Genomic DNA, 20,922 nt, shown 5'->3' on the forward strand with positions numbered 1-20,922 from the left:
GATGGGTCTCAGTTCATGGCCAGCCTGATCTACAAAGGGAGTGAGTGCAGGAAAGCCAGGACTATTACAGAGAAACCATGTCACAAAAAAACAAAACACTAGAAAGATGGCTCAGCAGTTAAGAGCGCTGATTGCTCTTCCAAAGGTCCTGAGTTCAATTCCCAGCAACCACATGGTGACTCACAACCATCTGTAATAGGATCTGATGCCCTCTTTTGGTGAGTCTGAAGACAGCTACAGTGTACTCAATAATAAGTCAAAAAGAAAGAAAGAAAAAAAGAAAGAGAAGAGCCAAATCCCAGCATTTGGGAGGCAGAGGCAGGCAGATTTCTAAGTTCGAGGCCAGCCTGGTCTACAGAATGAGTTCCAGAACAGCCAAGGCTACAGAGAAACCCTTTCTAGGGGGGAGGGAAAAAAAACAACAAACAAAAAAGACATGTAGGAAGCTGTTTTTTCCTTTAGAGAGGGTCAATACCCCAAGCTGGACCAAGGATGGCCTCAAACTCTTCCTACCTCTATCTCCCAAGTGCTCAAATTACAAGATTAGGCCATTTGCATTCTATGAAGTATGCTTTAAAGTAAAATTTGTATAGTTTAACTAAAATTAGTACCATTTTTTTGTGACTTAAACCCCAATTGTTTTCTGTGTACCCCTGGCTGTCCTGGAACTCTACACCAGGCTGGCCTTGAATTCAGTTATCTGCTTTTCTAGTGCTGAGATTAAAGACTGTGCCATCATACACAGTGAAATACCAATTTTATAATAAGTTTACCTAATAACTCCCAAGTAAATTAATGACACAAAAACCCCACACTCTTAGTACCAGGGATTGAATCCAGGTCCCCTGAATACTAAACACTACCACTAGGCTACATTAAAAAGAACTCAACACCTACAAGAGAGAAACTAATTTGTTTTTAAGCACGGTTTTACTATGTAGTCCTGGGCTGCCTTGCAATGGGTAAGGGGTCCCGTCTCAGAGCCTCCACAACGCAAAGATTACTGGCCTGCACTATCATACATAACTGTAAACTGCATTTTTGAGTTTTAGAGGGAGAGGACTAGTACTGGGGTAGCTGTAAACCCTTGCTGTGCCTTTTAATTATTGTTCCCAAGTCCAGCTTGAAATTTTTCTGCTAACATCAGTGAAAGCCCCCCCTCCCAAATAGGCCTTTTTCCTTTTTTTTGGAAACAGAGTTTCCCTGTGTATCCTGGGCAGTCCTAGAACTCTCTCTCTGTAGACCGGGCTGGCCTAGAACTCAAAGAGATCCGCCTGTCTCTGCCTCCCAAGTGCTGGGATTAAAGGCGTGCGCCACCTAGAAACTCAGTGAAAATACTTGACCTGTCTAGTATGATCCTGTCAACCGCTTTTAAGTCTGTCTCAATTCTCTCTATGACAGTAGTACCTACCTCAAGCAAAGTTCCACTAACTTATGATTTGTAACCTGCAGATAAAAAGTGAACTGTAATTATTCCAATTAAAATTAATCTTCCGCACTTCCCTTTACAAACACAAGCACTCCGACTTTTAACCATTTTACCCCTAGAGGAAAAAAGTAATGATTACTCAACCTATTGTTAAAACGCCGTTCAGATGCCATATAGCCGGCCTGGAATTTAGAAGCTTCCAGTCGGACACCACCATGTTATCGCTCCCCTACCCCCACCCGGCATCTATCTTCCGAAGTGATAATGGAATCGGTAAGACATCCCCGACAATTACATCAACAACAAGCATTTCGTTCTTCGCTTTCTTGGTCCCCCCTTGGAATCCCTGATGGGCGAAAAAAAAATCAAAGTAGCCGTTAAACCCGAGCGCGCAGACAGGGTATTTTCGTACGCACCGTGCCCTGGAGGTCACTAGGTTGACTCCGCGCCAGCTAGCCGAGGCCCTGTTGCCTCCCGCCTGAGACCCAAGTCCCCACCGCACGGGAACAAACGCGGCCTCGGCTTCTGCCGCGAGGCCGGTTTCCCCCTTACATCCCCTGGCGGGGCCCAGCAGCCCAGGGCCTCCCCTGCACTCGCCCCCTTCGCTTACCAAGAGGAAGGAGAGAGAGAAGAGACCGCCTCTCCTACTGGGAGTCTACGCCGAGACGCCGGAGCTACAACAGCGAGGAACCACACAACCGTTCGCTCTCCGTCTCCTCACAAAATGGCCCCCGAGCTCCTCTGCCGCCGAGGCGAAAGTCCAGCCCCCGCCTCGCTCCTGGAGGCGTTCCTATTGGCTGTGACTTTTCTCGCTCCCGCTCCTAATTAGAGAACGCTACCGCTCCTCACAATTCTGTCCAATCATAATCCGAGGTGGGTTGGGCTAATTGCGAGAATTTCCACATGCGTAACAGAGGCTAGTTAGTAATTGGTTCAGCTTCATGCCACTTAGTGACTGACGGATGGTTATTGGTCACTGTACCAGACGGAAAGCTGGGTGGAATTTTCGCCTTTGTATCGCGCACAGCTTCTCATCCGGGTATCCGGCGGATCTGACTGACGGCCGCATCGTCCTATCAGTGCTTCCGAGAGTTCCCAGGTCCGGCCAGATCACCGCATTTCCCCGGCGCGGGGGTGGGAGAGCCTGGGTGGAGTCCGGTAGCGGGTGCAAAGGGCCTGCCCTAGCCCCAGGCCTAGAAAAAGGGAAGCGCAAACAAGCTTCGGAGAAGCGAGAAGAGTTACCTCTAGGCCGCCTACTAGCTCTGCAGTTATTATCAGATTCAGATCCCTTCTTACTGCCAGATTCTATATGCTGTTGGGAGGACGTGGCCTTCTCAGCGAACAGCTCCCCCTCCAAACCAACTGGGTTCTGTAGTTCTCTCCTGCAGGAGCAATTACCTGTCCTCCTATAAACCCGCTTCCTTGTCCCAAGCCTTCACACAATCTGCAAACCTAATGGCCAGCCACCTCAATTTCCCACTTCCTAGAATAGACAACTTAATCCCCTCCGGTTTGGTCTGCCACTAAAGCTCTGGTTATACTGTAGGAACATTAAATACACCGAAATGTATATAGCCTACGGAGAAAAGGAGATTGTATCCCAGAAATTTTTCCTGATTTTTTTAAAAAATCTTTTAGATCTTCTTTAGATCTTTAAACCTTTGCCATTTTCTTTTTCTTTTCTTTTAAGAAAAAAATTTATTTACTTTTTTTATATGAGTACACTGTAACTGTCTTCAGACACACCAGAGAGGGCATCAGATCCCACTACAGATGGTTGTGAGCCACCATGTGGTTACCATCAGGACCTTTGAAAGAGCAGTCAGTGCTCTTAACCTCTGAGCCATCTCTCCAGCCCAGCCTGTGTCATTTTTAAAAGATTTATTTTATGTGAACCAGTCTGAGTTTTTGTATTCCCAATTTTACATCGTTTTTATTTTTAAAAAGAAAAGTTGGGGCTAGGTGGTGTTTCAAGTGCAAGCCAGTCTGGTCAAGTTTCAGGACAGCTAGAGCTATAGAGTGAAACTCTATCTTGAAAAAAACAATAAATATAAGTAGGTAGGTAGATTGACAGACAGGCTGATAACTGGGGAGCCAGAAAGATGGCTTAGCAGTTAACAACTGCTGCTCTTCCAAAAGACAGAGGTTCGATTTTACAACACCCACAAAAGGGCTCATCGTATAACTCCAGTTCAACTCCAGCCAACACCCTCCTCTGGCCTCTGGGCACCAGGCACACACATCATACACACACCTGCAGACAAAACACACATGCACAAGACTTTTTTACAAATTAAACAAGACAAATGCTAGGCTCAGTGATAGGGAGTTTGCTTAACACACCCAAGGTGCTTAGTCCAATCCTCAGTACAACAAAGAGACAAATAGAGAAAGAGTGGAAATCTGTGTGTTGCTGTTAGGGAAAGCTTCTATTTTTTTTTTTTTTTCTCTCTCTCTCTCTCTATTCCGCCCATATAAGACAGGGTTTCTCTGTATAGCCCTGGCTGTCCTGGAACTCACTTTGTAGACCAGACTGGCCTTGAACTCAGAAATCCACATGCCTCTGCCTCCTGAGTGCTGGGATTAAAGACGAGTGCCACCGCACCGGGCTTATTTTTCTCTTTTCTTTTTTCTTCTTTTCTTTTCCCAGACTGGGTTTCTCTGTGTAGCCCTCCTGACTGTCCCGGAACTCACTTTGTAGGCTGACCTTGAATTAGAGATCTGTCTGCCTCTAAGTACTGGGATCAAAGCCTTGGGCCACCTTCCCCAGCTCCTATTTTACGTTTAGTTGTTTATTTTGGTTTTTTTGTTTTGTTTTGTTTGGTTTGGTTTGCTTTGCTTTTTGGTTTTTGGTTTTTTCGAGACAGGGTTTCTCTGTGTAGCCCTGGCTGTCCTGGAACTCACTCTGTAGACCAGGATGGCCTCGAACTCAGAAATCCGCCTGCCTCTGCCTCCCAAGTGCTGGGATTAAAGGGGTGCGCCACCACCGCCTGGCTAGTTGTTTATTTTGGAAGGCACACTAGTAAACAAAAGAAAACCTGTGCTAATTGTTTCACCCTTTACAACAAGTGAGCCCTAAGGATTGAACTAGGGTCAGCAAGTTTGACTGCAGGAACCTCTACCACTGAGCCAACCCAGTGGCCCTAAATCTATTATTAGCATTATTAGCATTTTTATTAAAGCAAAACACAAAGCTAGGTGTAGTGGCGCAGGCCTTTCATCCCAGCATTGGAGAAAGGGCAGGCAGATCTTTGAGTTCAAGACCAGCCTTATCCAAGATAGCCAAAGCTGTCAGAGAGTCAGACAAGACTGTTCAAACATGAGTTTAAGCCAGGACAAATTCTTTATTAGGCAGCTGGTGACTACACTGGGTGTTCAGAATTCCAGTGTGGCACTGAGCCCTTCTTGGGATGAGCTTTGTTACGGTTGTTTATTGTTTTTCCAAGACAGGGTTTCTCTGGGTAGCCCTGACTGTCCTGGAACTTGCTCTATAGCCAAGGCTGGCCTCCAACTCACAGAGATCCACCTGTCTCAGTCTCCTACCGCTGAGATTTAAAGGCGTACCACCTGACTGCATGAAATGGGAGCCCAGTTAAGATTTGGTTAGGCTTGCTGGCCATTGAACCCCAGGATCCTTCTGTTTTTACTTCCCTGGTGTTAGAAACAAACAAGCAAGAATCTCCTCTGACCGAGCTCCTAACCAGAGGCAAAGCAGTTCTGTAAAGGAGTTTGTTTTGGTGGGGGAGGTGCACCCCAATCCAAACCGGACTAGCAAGCAGGAAGTTCGCTTTGTTTTAATGCTATTTATTTGGCAGGGTTGCACTATGCAGCCTATAAGTAGACCGGGCTGGCATCCAACTCACAGTGATCCTCCCGCCTCTGACACAGGTGGTGACTGTGTCTTTCCCGTGGGCTGTGTTTCAAGACTGGGCAGATTCTAAAAGACTTGGGGAAAATGACATGAAGGAAAGGAAGAACAAGATGGCTTTAGGCCATCAGGTTCCAGAAATACAAAGGAGGGAAGATGGGTGTGTAAACAAATGATTTATGGGCTGGTGAGATGGTTTGGCCGGTAAAAGCACTGACTGCTCTTCTGTAGGTCCTCAGTTCAAGTCCCAGCAACCACATGGTGGCTCACAACCATCTGTAATGAGATCAAATGCCCTGCTACAGCATACTTGTTTATAATAATAAATCTTTTTTAAAAATGATTTCCAAGCCGGGCTTGGTGGCGCACACCTTTAATCCCAGCACTCGGGAGGCAGAGGCAAGCGGATTTCTGAGTTCGAGGTCAGCCTGGTCTACAAAGTGAGTTCCAGGACAGCCAAGGCTATACAGAGAAACCCTGACTCAAAAAAACCAAAAAAACAAAAAACAAAAAAAAAATTTACTAGGTGGGGGAGATTAAAAGATTTGCCCCCAAATTTTACAAAGTGAGGGAGATTTATGGAATTTGTGGCTTTTGAAAGGCTAGTCTCATTCATTCATTCATTCATTTTTGTTTTTTTGTTTTTTTGTTTTTTTTTTTGAGACAGGTTTTCCTGGAATTCTGTAGGCTAGGCTATCCTCTAACTCAGAGATTCTCTTGTACTTTTTCCAAGGTGGGATTAAAGGAGTGGGCCACCACACCAGCTAAAGCTAGCTATTTTTAATTTAAAAACCTTTTTTAGAAGGGTGGTGGCAAGTGCCTTTAATCCCAGCAATCAGGACACAGAGGTAGGTGAATCTCTGTGAGATGTAGGCCAGCCTGGACTACAGAGTGAGTTCCAGGATAACCAAAGTTACACAGAGAAACCCTATCTAGTGGGAGAAAGAAAAAAATTTTTTTCTACATCAGCGCTGTGGTTATGATACACACCATGGCACCAGGGTTGGGCTAGGTTGGGTTGGTTTTTGGCACCAGGCTTTTATGTGAATTCTGAATGGACTCTGGTCCTCATGCTGGTGTGTATCAAACACTTTACCACTGAGCCATCTCCCCAGCTATATTTTTGTTTCCTTTATGCTAAAAGCTTTTTTCTCTTTCTTCTGTCTCCTTTGCTCTCTTTCATCCCAGCAATGACCTAAATCCAGCTTCTTATAAATTAATCCTCCTTTAACACAGTCACCATCTGTTCTGGCTCTGAAGTCTGAGAGTTCATCCTCTGGCAATTTTTCTTTTTTTTTTTAAAGATTTATTTATTATTATAGATAAGTACACTGTCCCTGTCTTCAGACACACCAGAAGAGGGCGTCAGATCATTACAGATGGTTGTGAGCCACCATGTGGTTGCCGGGATTTGAACTCAGGACCTTCAGAAAAGCAGTAAGCTTTCTTAACCACTGAGCCATCTCTCCAGCCCCGACAATTTTTCTTGAACTAGGCTTTGTCCAAAGTGCTTTTTAGTTGATAGAATTTACATGTCATTAGTGTTTTCTTAGGATAGTAGAGAATGACTTTTGAGCAAGCATCTAAATGTTATTTAAAAAATATTTTAAGCCTGGTGTGGTGGCATACGCCTTTAATCCCAACACTTGGGAGGCAGAGGCAGGTGGATATCTGAGTTCGAGGCCAGCCTGGTCTACAGAGTGAGTTCCAGGACAGCCAGGGTTACACAGAGAAACCCTGTCTCAAAAAACCAAAAAAAAAAAGAAACCCTGTCTCGAAAAACCAAAATAAATAAATAAAGAAAGAATATTTTAAAAAATACAAAAACTTACAGGGAGTAAATATAAAATATAAAATTATAGCTCTGAAATATAAATTTAATTATATAAATTGATTATTTACCTATCATATTAATATATAATTATATATTAAAATTAATTATAAAAATATAAAAGTATAAGCGCTGGAGAGACGTCTCAGTGGTTAAGAGCACTGATTGCTTCCAGAGGTCCTGAGTTCAAATCCCAGCAACCTCATGGTGGCTCATAACTATCTGTAATGAGATCTGACACCCTTTTCTGGTGTGTCTGAAGACAGTTACAATATAAATGAACAAATCTTTAAAAATATATATATAATTATAGCCTGCCATTGTAAAATTCACACACAGAAGCTTTTCTTTTTTATTTTATTTATTTATTTATTTATTTATTTATTTGAGACAAGGTCTCATAGTTAGTTCTAGGATAGCCAGGACTATGTAGAGAAACTCTAATTCAAAGGAAAGAAAGAAAAGGAAAGGAAGGGGGCTGGAGAGATGGCTCAGGGGTTAAGAGCACTGGCTGCTCTTCCAGAGGTCCTGAGTTCAAATCCCAGAAACCACGTGGTGGCTCACAACCATCTGTAATGAGTTCTGATGCCATCTTCTGGTGTGTCTGAAGACAGCTATAGTGTACGCACAAGCATAAAATAAATAAATAAATCTTAAAAAAAAAAAAAAGGGAAAGGAAAAAACATACCCAGGTCTTATACACACCGTTAATCCCACACTTGGATTCTCTGTGAGTTTGCTCAGGCTCCTTTACTGAGGCAGCCAGGGTGGCACAGTAAAACCAAGTTTTTACTTGCGTTCCTACGCAGCCAGGGTGGCACAGTAAAACCAAGTCTCAACAACAAGCAACAGGGGATGGTGGAGCACACTTCTAATCCCAGCATTTAGAAAACAGAGGCGGGGCTGGTGAGATGGCTCAGTGGGTAAGAGCACCCGACTGCTCTTCCAAAGGTCCAGAGTTCAAATCCCAGCAACCGCATGGTGGCTCACAACCATCCGTAACGAGATCTGGCGCCCTCCTCTGGAGTGTGTCTGAAGACAGCTACAGTGTACTTACATATATAATAAATAAATAAATCTTTAAAAAAAGAAAAAAGAAAAAGAAAACAGAAACAGGCAGATCTCTGAGTTTGAAGCCAGCCTGGTCCAGGATGTCAAGGGCTACACAGAGAAACCTTGTCGTGAAAATCAAAACCAAACCAAGCCAGAGAGATGGCAGAAGAGGCTGCCTTAAACTCTCATGGGAAAATAGTAAACGATCGGATTCATCTTCACTTGAGAAGGCTCTGGGTGCCGCGGATTAAGTCAGGCCTTATTCCTTTTTAGAGCTCAGATAATCCCAGCACTTGGGAGGCAGAGGCAGGCGGATTTCTGAGTTCCAGGACAGCCTGGTCTACAAAGTGAGTTCCAGGACAGCCAGGGCTATACAGAGAAACCCTGTCTCGAAAAACCAAAAAAAAAAAAAAAAAAAAAAAAAAAAAAAAAAAAAAAAAAAAAAAAAAAAGAGCTCAGAACTCCTTAGAAGTCCTTTCCCATTGTCTTGGCCTTCCAGTGACTGGTTTTTGTTTTTAGAGAAACTGTCTCTGTGCAACAGCCCTGGCTGTCCTGGAACTCATTTTGTAGATCAGGCTGGTCTCAAACTCATAGAGCTTCAGCAGCCTCTGCTTCCCAAGTGCTAGGATTAAAGGTGTGCACCACTTGCCGGGCGTGGTGGCGCACGCCTTTAATCCCAGCACTCGGGAGGCAGAGGCAGGCAGATTTCTGAGTTCGAGGCCAGCCTGGTCTACAAAGTGAGCTCCAGGACAGCCAGGGCTACACAGAGAAACCCTGTCTCGAAAAACCAAAAAAAAAAAAAAAAAAAAAAAAAGGTGTGCACCACCACCGCCTGGCCTTGTTTGTTTGTTTGTTTAAGATAATAGCTATGTAGGCCCAGCTAGCTAGAGACTCACTGCTCCTGCCTCAGCCAGAGTCCTGGGATTACAGGCAAGGGATCCCACACCTGGTCCTTTAACAACTCATGGAAATGCCATTTTCCCCCAATACGAACTCATTTTTGTGAACCTTCAGCCAATCATGTATTTCCCAGGTTCAGCGTTAGTGGAGAAGGTCCTGGGTTGATGCTATATCTGCTGTCTCTCCAAGTTCAGCATGCGATGAGGGAAAAGTACAGTCTTCTCTAGGAAGAAAGCTAGAAACAGAGCTACAAAGAGTTAACAGCTAAAAGGCCTGGATTAGTGTCTCCTGGGGCCAGCAGGAGACAGAGAGGATTGGAAGCAGTATTAGAGACAGCAGGGTATCCAGGGGAAAGAACTGCACAGAACTCTCTGGAAGGAGCCAGGACTGTAAGTTTATGTCTAATGAATATTTATAATCTCTCATTTTTTTACCTTGATGCTTTTGAGAAGAGCAAAATAAGTGTATTCATTTTGTCCTCTTATTACTAGCCACCAAGTCATCTTTAATCCTCTTACTTTCTTAGGTCTATCCCATAACCAACTCCTTGTCAAAGATTTGGTGTCCCAAACCCGTCCTCCACCTCCGGGACCTCCACCCTTACTGAACAAAAGCAATACCTCCCTACACCTTTGTCTCTTCTATACCCATTATGAATTGTTTTTCACCTTTCGAGATGGGTCTCCAGTAGACCCCTGTCTAGCCTGGACTTCACTATGTAGACCAAGTTAGCCCAGAATTTGTGGTTATCCTCCTGTGTCCTCCTGACAGGCCTATGCCATCATACCCAGGCTCTTCTGCACTCTCCCCAACTTACCAATAACAGGGGAAAAGTCACAACCTGCCAGTGCCACACTCTTGCCTCTATTGCTCATTTGTTCAAAAGAGAGGGATTCTTGACTTTCTCTGTTGGTGGTGGTGGTTTTTATTGTTGTCGTTGTTGTTGCTGCTGCTGCTGCTACTGTTTGGTTTTTTAGATAGACAGGGACTGTCCTGGAGCTCAGTATGTAGACCAGACTGGCCTAATACTCATAGAAATCAGTTTGCCTTTATCTCCCAGCTGAGTGCTGGGATTAAAGCTTATGCCACCATTCCCAGCTTACTTATCATTCTTTTTAAAACAGTGTCTAACTATGTAACTGGAACTGGCCTGAAGCTTATCATCCTGCCTCTCATAAGAACAAGGAGGTGCTTCTTTCTAGATTTCCTCCAAACCCAAGCAAGGCAGCCATCTTCACTCTTGTGTTCCCAAAGGGGCACTCACTCAGGGCATAGACACGCTATATTTCACAAACTATAAAAGCTGAGTCTATCGGTGCAATCCTTTAACCCCAGTATGTGGGAGGCAAAGAGAAGTGAGTTCCAGGCCATGTCATTACTGAGTGCATGACCTTCTATGTGTCTACACCACCACAAGTATAAGTATGATGTGTCAAATGCTATCACAAAGTCCTGGGGAATTCCTACTGCAATTTAGGGAGCTCCTGCAGTAGACGACGGTCCAGTTCACAGTTATAATTTCATGAAGACTTTTCCTTTACTCAATGTCTTCTGGGCTCTCTTACAGCCTGATCATTGAGGTGATGCAGCATCTTCTAGATTATATGCCAGAGGATCTGCCAGTTAGAGACACAGATTCGAGTCCTCTGTTGAAAGGTAGGTAAATCCAGTGCCTAGCTATGGACGCCTTCACTGATTGAGAGAATTCCTTGTCTGCCATGACAGTCCTCACAGTGGTGACTGTTTTCTTTCAGCCCTTTTCTTAAATTTTCCTTTTATTTAAATATTACTTAATTGTATGTGTATGTGTATACACGAGTGTGCAGATGCGTCACATGCCTGCAGCGCTGTGAAGCTCAGATCTCCTCCAACAGGAGTTATGGATGGTTGTAAGCCACCGTGTAGGTGCTGGGAACTGAACCGAGTCCTCTGCAGGGACAGTAAGTACTCTTAACCACTGAGCCACCTCTGAGCCTTCTTAGATGCCTTAGGGTTTTATGTCTGTGAGGAGACACCATGACCATTGTGATTCTTCTTTTTTTTTTTTTTTTTATTTATTTATTATATGTAAGTACACTGTAGCTGTCTTCAGACACTCCAGAAGAGGGCGCCAGATCTCGTTGCAGATGGTTGTGAGCCACCATGTGGTTGCTGGGATTTGAACTCTGGACCTTCAGAAGAGCAGTCGGGTGCTCTTACCCACTGAGCCATCTCACCAGCCCCCATTGTGATTCTTCTAAAGGAGAATATTTCGTTGGGGCTGGCTTACAGTCAGAGGTTTAGTCAGTTAATGTCATGGCAGGAAACATTGTGGCATGCAGGCAGACACGGTGCTGGAGAAGAAGCTGAGAGTTCTACATCATGATCCACAGGCAGCAGGAGACTATGTACCACCCTATGTGCACTTGAGCATATAACCCCCCCAACCCCGCCCCCACTGACACACTTCCTCCAATAAGACCACACCTTTTAATAGGGCCAGTCCAGTCTCCATGGGCCAAGCATTCAAACACAGGAGTCTATGGGAGCCATTCCTACTCAACCCTCCACATTAGATATTCTTTCTTTAAAAAAAATTATTTATTTAATGTATGTGAGTACACTGTAGCTGTCTTCAGACATATCAGAAGAAGGCATCAGATCCCATTATAGATGGTTGTGAGCCACCATGTGGTTGCTGGGAATTGAACTCAGGACCTCTGGAAGAGCAGTCAGTGCTCTTAACCACTGAGCCGTCTCTCTAGCTCTCACATTAGATATTCCTAATATTTTATTCTGATTCCATGTGTGCATATTGTGTGCACATCTGTATGTGAGGGAGTACATACTAGAGGTCAAAGACCAGTCTGGGTGGTTGACACCTTCCAACTTTTGCTTTGAGACAGGGTCACTTATTGGCTCAGGACTTGACTCTGTAACCTAGATAGCTTGCCTGTGAATTTCCAGGTAGCCCCTTGTCTTGGCCACCCAGTTTGCCACTGTTGGGGTCACAGGCACATGCCACCACATCTGACCTTTCCGCGTGGATTCTTGAGGTCTACACTCAGATTCTCAGATTGTGAGACAAGGCCTTTCCAGACTGAGACATCTTCTCAGCCATTGAAGTTGCTGGCTTTTTAGTTTTTTCTTTTCAAACTTAAACAATTTTATTTGAAAAATTAAACCAACCAAGTCCTGTCATCCTATAGTCCTGTGTGCACTGGCCTCTGGTTCAAGGGAAACCTGAAAAAGACGAGATGGATGTATAGTCTGAGACACTCAGAGTGCCCCTGAAATTATTTTGTGTGTGTGTGTGGTTTTTGAGACAGGGTTTCTCTGTATAGCCCTGGCTGTCCTGGAACTTACTCTGTAAACCAGGCTGGCCTTGAACTCAGAAATCCACCTGCCTCTGTCTCCCAAGTACTGAGATTAAAGGTGTGTGCCACCATTGCCTGGCTGAAATTCTAATAATAAAGATTTTAGCTGGGTAGTGGTGGTGCATGCCTTTAGTCCCAGCACTTACGAGACAGAGGCAGGTGGATTTCTGAGTTCAAGGCTAGCCTGGTCTACAGAGTTCCTGGACAGCCAGAACTACACAGAGAAACCCTGTCTCAAAAAACAAACAAACCAACCATCAAAGCTCCTGGTGGCTCTATGCGTATGGGGAGCTCTTTCAAGCATGCAGTGTCTGTTGTATGTAGCCTGCCAGGAAAGGGCGTGGAAGCCTTCCTGCCCACTAGCTTCTTTTATATGTTGATAGGGCCTCAAGGTGTTACCCTCGTTGGCCTGACCTAGACTAGGTTGGCCTTGAACCCACAGAAATCTTCTTGCCTCTGTCTCCTGAGTGCTGGATTAAAGACACGGTGCACCAATTCTTTTTCAAGACAGGGTTTCTCTGTGTAGCCCTGGCTGCCCTGGAACTCACTCGGTAGACCAAAGATGGCCTCAGACTCACAGCTCTGCCTGCCTCTGCATCCTGAGTGCTGGAATTAAATGCTTCTGCAATCATACCAGGTCCGAGACTCTTTAAAAACAAATGAGATAAAATAAATAAACAAGTAAGACTATTCTCTGATTACTCTCTTCAGGGACTTTGGGTAAGAATGTAAAGGCCCAGCCGCACTTGGGCAGGATGAACCAGAAGGAGCTGAACTGCAGACGCTTTCACCTCCATGAAGAGCCCACATTGGTGAAGGAACCTTCTCCAAAGCAACGAGATAAAAACAGAAGGTACCCGGAATTCTTAAAATTTCACATTGGCTCCATGCTAAATTGAAAGGATTGTGTTGCTTAGTTGCATATACCAAAAGTGACTCAAACATCAAGGATGTCAGGCCTAAAAAATATATTTATTTATTATATATATATGAGTACATTGTAGCTATCTTCAGACACACCAGAAAAGAGCACCAGATCTCATTACAGATGGTTGTGGGCCACCATGTGGTTGCTGGGAATTGAACTCAGGACCTCTGGAAAAGCAGTCAGTGCTCTTAACAATTGAGCCATCTCTCCAGCCCCTCTAGCCCCTTTCTTTTTCCTCCAAAATATTTTTGCAAACACTATTGCTTTATTGATTTTCTACCATATACCTCACAATTGACCAGAGATCACAGAGCAACCCAAGTAACCTGTGATTAGCGTATCAGTAAAAAAGCAAGAGACAAGTCAGGGTCCTGCTTGGCTGCAAGAGAGGGGATGGAGACAGAGTGAATCTTGGCCGAACAAGGGATAGGCACAAATCTGAAAAGGGATTTCTCCTTTGAAAAGTAAAGATCATACATAAAGGCGTGTTGCATATTCTGTACATGGACGTACTGATTTACTATTAAATCTGCTAACTCATTTACTAGTGTGAAGACAGGAGGAGAAGGAGACCTGGGGAGCCTACATAAGTTGCCTATGATCACATGTAGCAAGTGGCAGAGCTAAAGCCCTTAACTCCAAAATCTCCCGGCCGGGCGTGGTGGTGCACACCTTTAATCCCAGCACTAGGGAGGCAGAGGCAGGCGGATTTCTGAGTTCAAGGCCAGCCTGGTCTACAAAGTGAGTTCCAGGACAGCCAGGGCTATACAGAGAAACCCTGTCTCAAAAAAAAAAAAAAAAAAAAAATCTTCCGTATACATACATAAGTGATCTTAGGCTACGGGTTTTCAAAGGTGGATCTCTGGGTGCACCAAGGCAGGATTCAGAGATGGGGTGAAGGAAGATACACACAGAGAAAGATGAGCACTCTGAAGTCTATCTTCAAGACTTCAGGGCCTTGGAGCCAAGGCCAACATTAGTAACATAGGTGCAGGTGATCTGTTTTGCTGTTGTTGTTTTGTTTTGTTCTTTTGAGCCAGGGCCTTGATATGTGGCTTTGGATGGCCTGAAACTTATTATGTTGACCAGGCTGGTCTCAAACTCATAGAGATCAGCTTGTCTCTGTCTCCGGAGTGCTAGGATTATAGGCGTGGACCACCACCTGCTCGTATGTGGAGCTGAGCTAGTTGAATGTATTATTTGTTACAGCTGAGAGGGACAGAGCACAGAGAAAATGCATACCACAAGGGGGATCAAGGCAACTCAGTAAGTGTGCACGGGAGTCTCTGCACTTTGCTTAGGTCGTTAAGGGAGAGTGTAAGAGAGTAGGAGTTTGCTCTAAATTTGGTGCTGCCACAGTGAAGGACTAATTCTACACTCAGTTATCGCAGCAGTAGCACCTGGCTAAGGGGGCGTTAGAGCAAAGGTGAACCTGGGACTGATAAATAAGTTGCAGTTGTTCCCCCTAACAGGGATTTTTAAATTTTTTACTTATTTTGTTTTTGTTTTCTTTTTAAGAGAAGCCCTGTCTCGAAACCCCCCCCCCAAAAGATTTATTTTATTTTTTATTAATGTGCATGTGTCTGTGTGTATGCATGGAGGTGCCCTCAAAGGCCAGAAGAGGTTGTGGGAACCCCTGGCTACTACAGGTGGTGAGCTGTCCAGTGGGGGTGCTCTAGTCCTTTGCAAGAGCAGCAACCATTCTTAACTGCTGAGCCATCTCTCCAGCCTTAAAAAAAATCGACAAACGGCCGGGCATGGTGGCGCGTGCCTTTAATCCCAGCACTGGGGAGGCAGAGGCAGGCGGATTTCTGAGTTCAAGGCCAGCCTGGTCTACAGAGTGAGTTTCAGGACAGCCAGGGCTATACAGAGAAACCCTGTCTAAAAAAAAGATCGACAAACATTTAGCAGCAGGGTCGTATTATGTACCTTTAGCTGGTCTAGAACCCTTTTTAGAATTATTATTATGCTTGATTTTATGTATGTGAATACCCTGTAGCTATCTATTTTCAGACACACCAGATGAGGACATCTAATCCCATTACAGATGGTTGTGAGCCACCTTGTGGTTGCTGGGAATTGAACTCAGGACCTCTGGAAGAGCAGTTAATGCTCTTAACTGCCATCTCTCCAGCCCAGCCTGGAACCCTTTATATCAGTGGTTCTCAACCTTCCTAATGCTTCGACCCTTTAATACAGTTCCTCATATCATGGTGACCTTCAACCATAACATTATTTTCACTGCAACTTCATAACTGTAGTTTTGCTACTGTTTTTTGTTTGTTTGTTTTTTTGTGTAGCCATGGCTGTCCTGGAACTAACTCTGTAGACCAAACTTAGAAATCTGCCTGCCTCTGCCTGGGATTAAAGGCATGTGCTCCCTCTGCCTGGCTTTTTTGTTTTGTTTGTTTGTTTTGCTACTGTTATAAATTTTAATGTAAGTATCTATGGAGATTCACGGGTTGAGAACTGCTGCTCTATGTAGACCATGCTGGCCTTGAACACAGAGTTCTACTTGGCTCTGGCTCCTGAGCGCTGATAACAAAAGAGTGTTCCAGGATAACCAGCCTCCCCTCCCCCTTTTATATGCATTGATGTGGAAGTGTCAGATCCCCTGTAACTGGAGTTATTTACAGACAGTTGTAAGCTGCTGTGTGGGTGCTGGGAATTAAACCTGGGTCCTCTGGAAGAGCAGCCAGTGCTCCTAACTGCAGAGCCTTCTCTCTGGTGTCCAACCCCCCCCCCCACCCAGGTACCCAGCCCCTTTGTGTGTGTGTGTGTGTGTGTTTGGTTGGTTGGTTGGTTGGTTTTTTTTTTTTTTTTTTGGAGACAGGGTTATATTCTGTAACCTGGCTGGGCTGAAACTTGAAGTATCTCGTCCCCAAGGTTGGGATTACAAGCAGACATCACACTCCAGTGGGCTTGCTTTTCCTCACAAGGTAATGTTCCCTAAATAACTACAGGACTGGGCCACAGTTAAATCCAGTGCTGGGAGTAAAGGCCAGTATTACCAAGCCTAACTCAGAGATTAATCTTAGTTTAGGGCATTAATCTTAATTCAGCACTGAATAAAAAAGAATGAAAAGAAGGACATGACTGTTCCTAGCGATAGTGGAGAGGGTTTACTGTAGACAAGTGTGAGAGAAGAGGAACGGCAGTCTCCAAGGCTCCAGAGAGAACATGGCCAGACTAAGCTGGGCCATTTGAGGAGAGAGGGACAGGGGGAGCAAGTAAGGAGCTGGGGCCTGGGACTAGAACCTGACCAAGAGAACAAAGAGGTTTTTAAAAGGACTGGTGTAGCCCAAATCGCTGGATTATATCCGGAAGAGCAGCTGGGGGAAGGGTAGCCCAGACCCTGGACTGGAGAGTTAAGGGTAAGGGGCAGGTGTGCCAACCAGAGGGACACTGTAACAGATAGGGACTGAGGAATACAGGGAGAGCTGGAGGCCAGCCTGGTCTACAGAAAGAGTTCCGGGATAGCCAGGGCTACACAGAGAAACCCTGGCTCAAAGCAACAAAACCAAAAAAAAAAGAAGGAAAGAAAGAAAAGAAGAGACAAATCCGCTGAAAAGGCCACTCCATTTGTGGGGGAGGAGCAGGGCAAGGCGGTGTATTGTGAATGAGAGATAAGAGAGAGAACATACTTAGAGGCATCTGGAAGAGCCCAGAACAAAGAGAAAAAGTAGAATGGACTTGGTGAGAGAGCTCAGGGCAGACCATTCATTTGGGTGATGTGTAGCCTTGGGAGAAAAAAGCTGGTGGTAGCTGGAGAAAGCCTGGGATTTCTAGGACGCGGGGGGGGGGGGGGTGAGAGTAGTCTGGGCTACACAGAAATCCTGACTTGCAAAACAAAACGAAAACAGCAGCAATAAAATAAAAAGACAAACAAACAAAAAGATCCAGCTAGAAGGCATTTCTTAGTGATTGACGGGAGAGGGCCCAGCCTATTGCGGGTGGTGCTAGTCCTTCCTGTACTGACTGAACAAGCAGGCTGAACAAGCCTTAAGCAGTATCCTTCTACGGCCTGTACGGCTGCTCCAGGTTACCACCCTGTTTGAGTTTTTGTCCTGGCTTCCTTCAATGATGGACTACAATGTGAAAATATAAGTCAAATACATAGCGACAGTAAGCCTAGCTAAGACATCAACGCTGGGGGCTAGGCCCAACTAGAATCAAGCCTTAGGCATGAGTTGGTGTGTGGGGAAACCCCATGTAGCTTGTTTTGCTACAGGCGAAGGACGAACGTGCAGCGATCCACAACTACCCAACCGGACCTACGGACACTTGCTGTGCTCCAGGAGCCAGAGAGGCGCAGGCGGCCGTGGGTCTCAGCGTCCCCGAGCCCCTCGGCGCCCCCGCGTGCCCCAGTTCCCGGGAGGAAAGCGCATGTGCAGCGCCTGTGTCCCTCGACCGCGGTAGGCGGAGCACAGCCTCGAGTCCACGCGGGACGCAGACTGCCCCACACATCTGGTGCGTCTCTACAGCAGAAACCCAAGCTGAGTGAAGCTGGAATCACGCCCTCTCCCGGGAGTGGGGAGGGGACTGAAGCGCCAGTCACAGTTCCCCTTTGTTTTCTCACCTTTCCACTTTCCTAAAATCCTTCCCCATCCCCCAACTCTCGTGTGCGGAAGTCGGGTCCAAATTTCTGAATTCACTGCGAGTAGGCAGCTCAGTGTCAGAGGGCTTGCTTAATATGTTTGAGACGGTAGGTAAATCTCTGAGACCAGCAAAGTAAACAGAACTAAACAAACAAACAAACAATAATAATAATAACTAAAAAAAGAAGAAAAAAAAAAAAAAACCAGACCCGGAGGGGAGAGGGAGTAAAAAGAGGGTAACAGCGATAAGGGCTCAAAAGGGAAGATCGTCTGCGGGAAAGAAGGGAACCATCAGGGAACGGCATGGGCGAGGCAGAGGAGGATGCACAAAGAGGTCCATGTGTACAACTGCAGAACCCGCCATGTTATATGTTAATAATTAAAAAAAAAAGTGAACATTAAACAAATCCGGACTCCAGGCCATGGCGGTTTATTCTTTAATCCCAGCATTCCAGAGGCAGATGCTAGAGTGTTTCTGTGACTCTTACTGTGGTCTACATATCCAGTTCCAGGACAGCCACAGCTACACAGAGAAACCCTGTCTCGGGGGGAAAAAAAATCCAGGCAACCAGCCGACCAAAATGAAATAAAGGAATACCTTTGAGCATGGCTGTACCAGGTTAGGCGAACACACAGGCCCTGGCTTGGACCAGCGAGCCTCCTTTTTCTTCCCATTTGTACCACTCACCGAGTCAGTATTTTGGGCTGAAGATATTTGCAGTTGTGATCTTATGTAAAAATAAGGAAGTGCCTCTGTGGCTAATTGTCACATAAGGATTTCCTCCAAGTCTCAAGGCTCTCTGTGACCAGCACTTGGTGTCCTGGCTTCAGCATGTGGTGTTCTGAAAGATACCATGGCTACATTTCACTTTTTTTTTTTCCCCTGCCTAAACTTTTCAGGGCCAAATGACAGGCGCAGCCATACAGCCCCTCCTGCATTTAAAGACTATGTGATGGACAAGAACACCAGAATCGAAATAACCAGGGAGCCCAGCCAGCTGTGAGTACCTCGGGTGGGTCCCATGTTGTTACCCACAAAGCTTTTGTTGGGAATATATCACTTAAGAATCAGTGGGTATTGCTGATTTCTGTAATAATCAGAGAAGAGGAAAGGCAGCTCTAAGTCAAAATTGCAAAGTCCTTGTTTAAAAATACAAAACAAGAGCCAAGGGGAAGGGCATTCCCTTAGTCCCAGCACAGACAGGTGGATCTCTGTGAGTAAGTAAGTTCCTGTCAAATCTTACATTTGTATTCATATTTATATTCGTGAAACAAGCATTTCTCCATCCTTTGAATGATAATTAAAAGTCTTTTTTTTTTTTTTTTTTTTTTTTTTTTTTGGTTTTTCAAGACAGGGTTTCTCTGTGTAGCCCTGGCTGTCCTGGAACTCACTCTGTAGACCAGGGTGGCCTCAAACTCAGAAATCCACCTGCCTCTGCCTCCGGAGTGCTGGGATTAAAGGCGTGCGCCACCACGTCCAACTTGAAAGTCCTTTTCATGACAAAGTATTCTCCTTTCTTTTTATTTTTATCTGACATTGAAGGCTATATTTTGTAAGATAAACTTTTTTTGGGGGGGGCAGGGTTTCTCTGATTTGCCCTGACTGCCCTGGAACTTGCTTTGTAGACCAGGCTGGCCTTGAACTCACAGAGATCCTAATGCCTCTGCCCCTCAAGCACTGGGATAAAAGGTGTGCACTGCCCAGCTAACCTTTCTAACTAACATTTTCTTGTAAGTGACTGGATGAGTTCTAAACCCTCTAAGAAGTTTCTGCTTTTCCCTCTACTCTTCCTCAGTTATAACAAGATAGTTTTTATCCGCCAGTTCCTGATTTGGGCTAATTTCGTTGGACTTTGTATGCCTAACAGTACTCACATCATGACTACTGACTCTACACATGTGGAAGAGATCCTCAGATCTCCTGAGAAAACATCCAAAGTTGAAAAGCCTGAACAGAGAAGCTCACAGGAGTGCACTCAGAAGGCTGCAGAGCTTCGGTGAGAGCTAACATTTTGTGCTTCAAACCATACTGAACAGAAAAGGCAAGGCTTCTAGCTCCACGTTTCTTCACTTCTGAGGAAAAAAAGATTTCCTTGTGTCTTAAATACAGACCCGCCCTTAGTACACCCCATTAATCCCCCAAATGAAGGTAAAGTTACTTTGTTCAAGGAAGCACCCAGGTTTAAAAGTGATGTCTAATTGAGTGGCAGACAAAGTAACGAATCAGAGAAACATTTGACAAACTAGGATCTGCCCAACTCTCGGGAGGAGAGGAAAGGAAAGGGAAGTTTCTTAAGGGGCAGTACAGATGGGGAGGGGGGATAGAAGGGAATGGGAGAGGGAGGACGGGGAGAGGGAGTGGTCCTTTTACAGGGGCAGGGTGCAAAGAAAACAAGCTAGACTAGACACAGATGAAGACAGAACGAGACCGGGTGAAGAGCGAGAAGATCAGAACAGATTGACAGATGGTTTGAGCAGTTCAGGAGAATCTGGGAGAAACCAGATTGGATCGGTTATCATGGAGAGGAGTTTGAGTCAGAACAGCTGAGTTGACTAGCTAGCCAGAGATCAGAAAGAAGAAAGGGTGAGTTTATTCAGCAGCAAGTCTCAGAAGCTGAAAACATTCTAGAGACCTAGATTAGATTGTACGGAGGCTGGAAGCTTTTGGCACTAGGCCTAGGTTAGTAGACTGAGGTAGTAAACCTCCAGGGTGACAATTACATCAGGCAAATAAAAGTTACTTTTACACTAGGCGTACCTAGAAAATTAAGAGAGCAGTGGTGGTTGGTGATTGCGCATGCTTTTAATTCCAGCAGGCGGATCTGTGAGTATGAAGCCTGGTCTACAGAGTGAGTTCCAGGACAGCCAGAGCTACACAGAGAAACCCTGTCCCCAAAACTAAACAAAACATCCCCAAAACAAAACCCCCTGCCTATAAAGAAGTAGGTGAGCTAGGTGT

General features: G+C 45.2%; 2 protein-coding genes across 9 annotated transcripts in view; one reads left to right on the plus strand and one right to left on the minus strand.

Annotated features, from left to right (window-relative positions):
• Hnrnpc (heterogeneous nuclear ribonucleoprotein C) overlaps nucleotides 1-2,172 on the minus strand; it is a 28,382-nt gene extending 26,210 nt beyond the window's left edge. For all 8 annotated transcript variants that reach the window (XM_021181222.3, XM_021181233.3, XM_021181231.3 and 5 more), the window contains exon 1: nucleotides 2,040-2,172. The gene's annotated coding sequence lies outside the window, so the exon portion shown is untranslated. The remainder of the gene's footprint in view (nucleotides 1-2,039) is intronic.
• An 8,492-nt stretch (nucleotides 2,173-10,664) lies between these two features.
• Rpgrip1 (RPGR interacting protein 1) overlaps nucleotides 10,665-20,922 on the plus strand; it is a 51,385-nt gene continuing 41,127 nt past the window's right edge. Inside the window, exons 1-5 of the mRNA XM_021182684.3 lie at nucleotides 10,665-10,737; nucleotides 13,149-13,290; nucleotides 17,597-17,835; nucleotides 18,864-18,963; nucleotides 19,832-19,960. Coding sequence (XP_021038343.1) covers nucleotides 10,665-10,737; nucleotides 13,149-13,290; nucleotides 17,597-17,835; nucleotides 18,864-18,963; nucleotides 19,832-19,960 — 683 coding nt within the window. The remainder of the gene's footprint in view (nucleotides 10,738-13,148; nucleotides 13,291-17,596; nucleotides 17,836-18,863; nucleotides 18,964-19,831; nucleotides 19,961-20,922) is intronic.

The sequence above is a fragment of the Mus caroli genome, unplaced genomic scaffold (assembly GCF_978045245.1).
Source record: "Mus caroli unplaced genomic scaffold, Mus_caroli_1 scaffold_12, whole genome shotgun sequence".
NCBI lineage: Eukaryota > Metazoa > Chordata > Mammalia > Rodentia > Muridae > Mus > Mus caroli.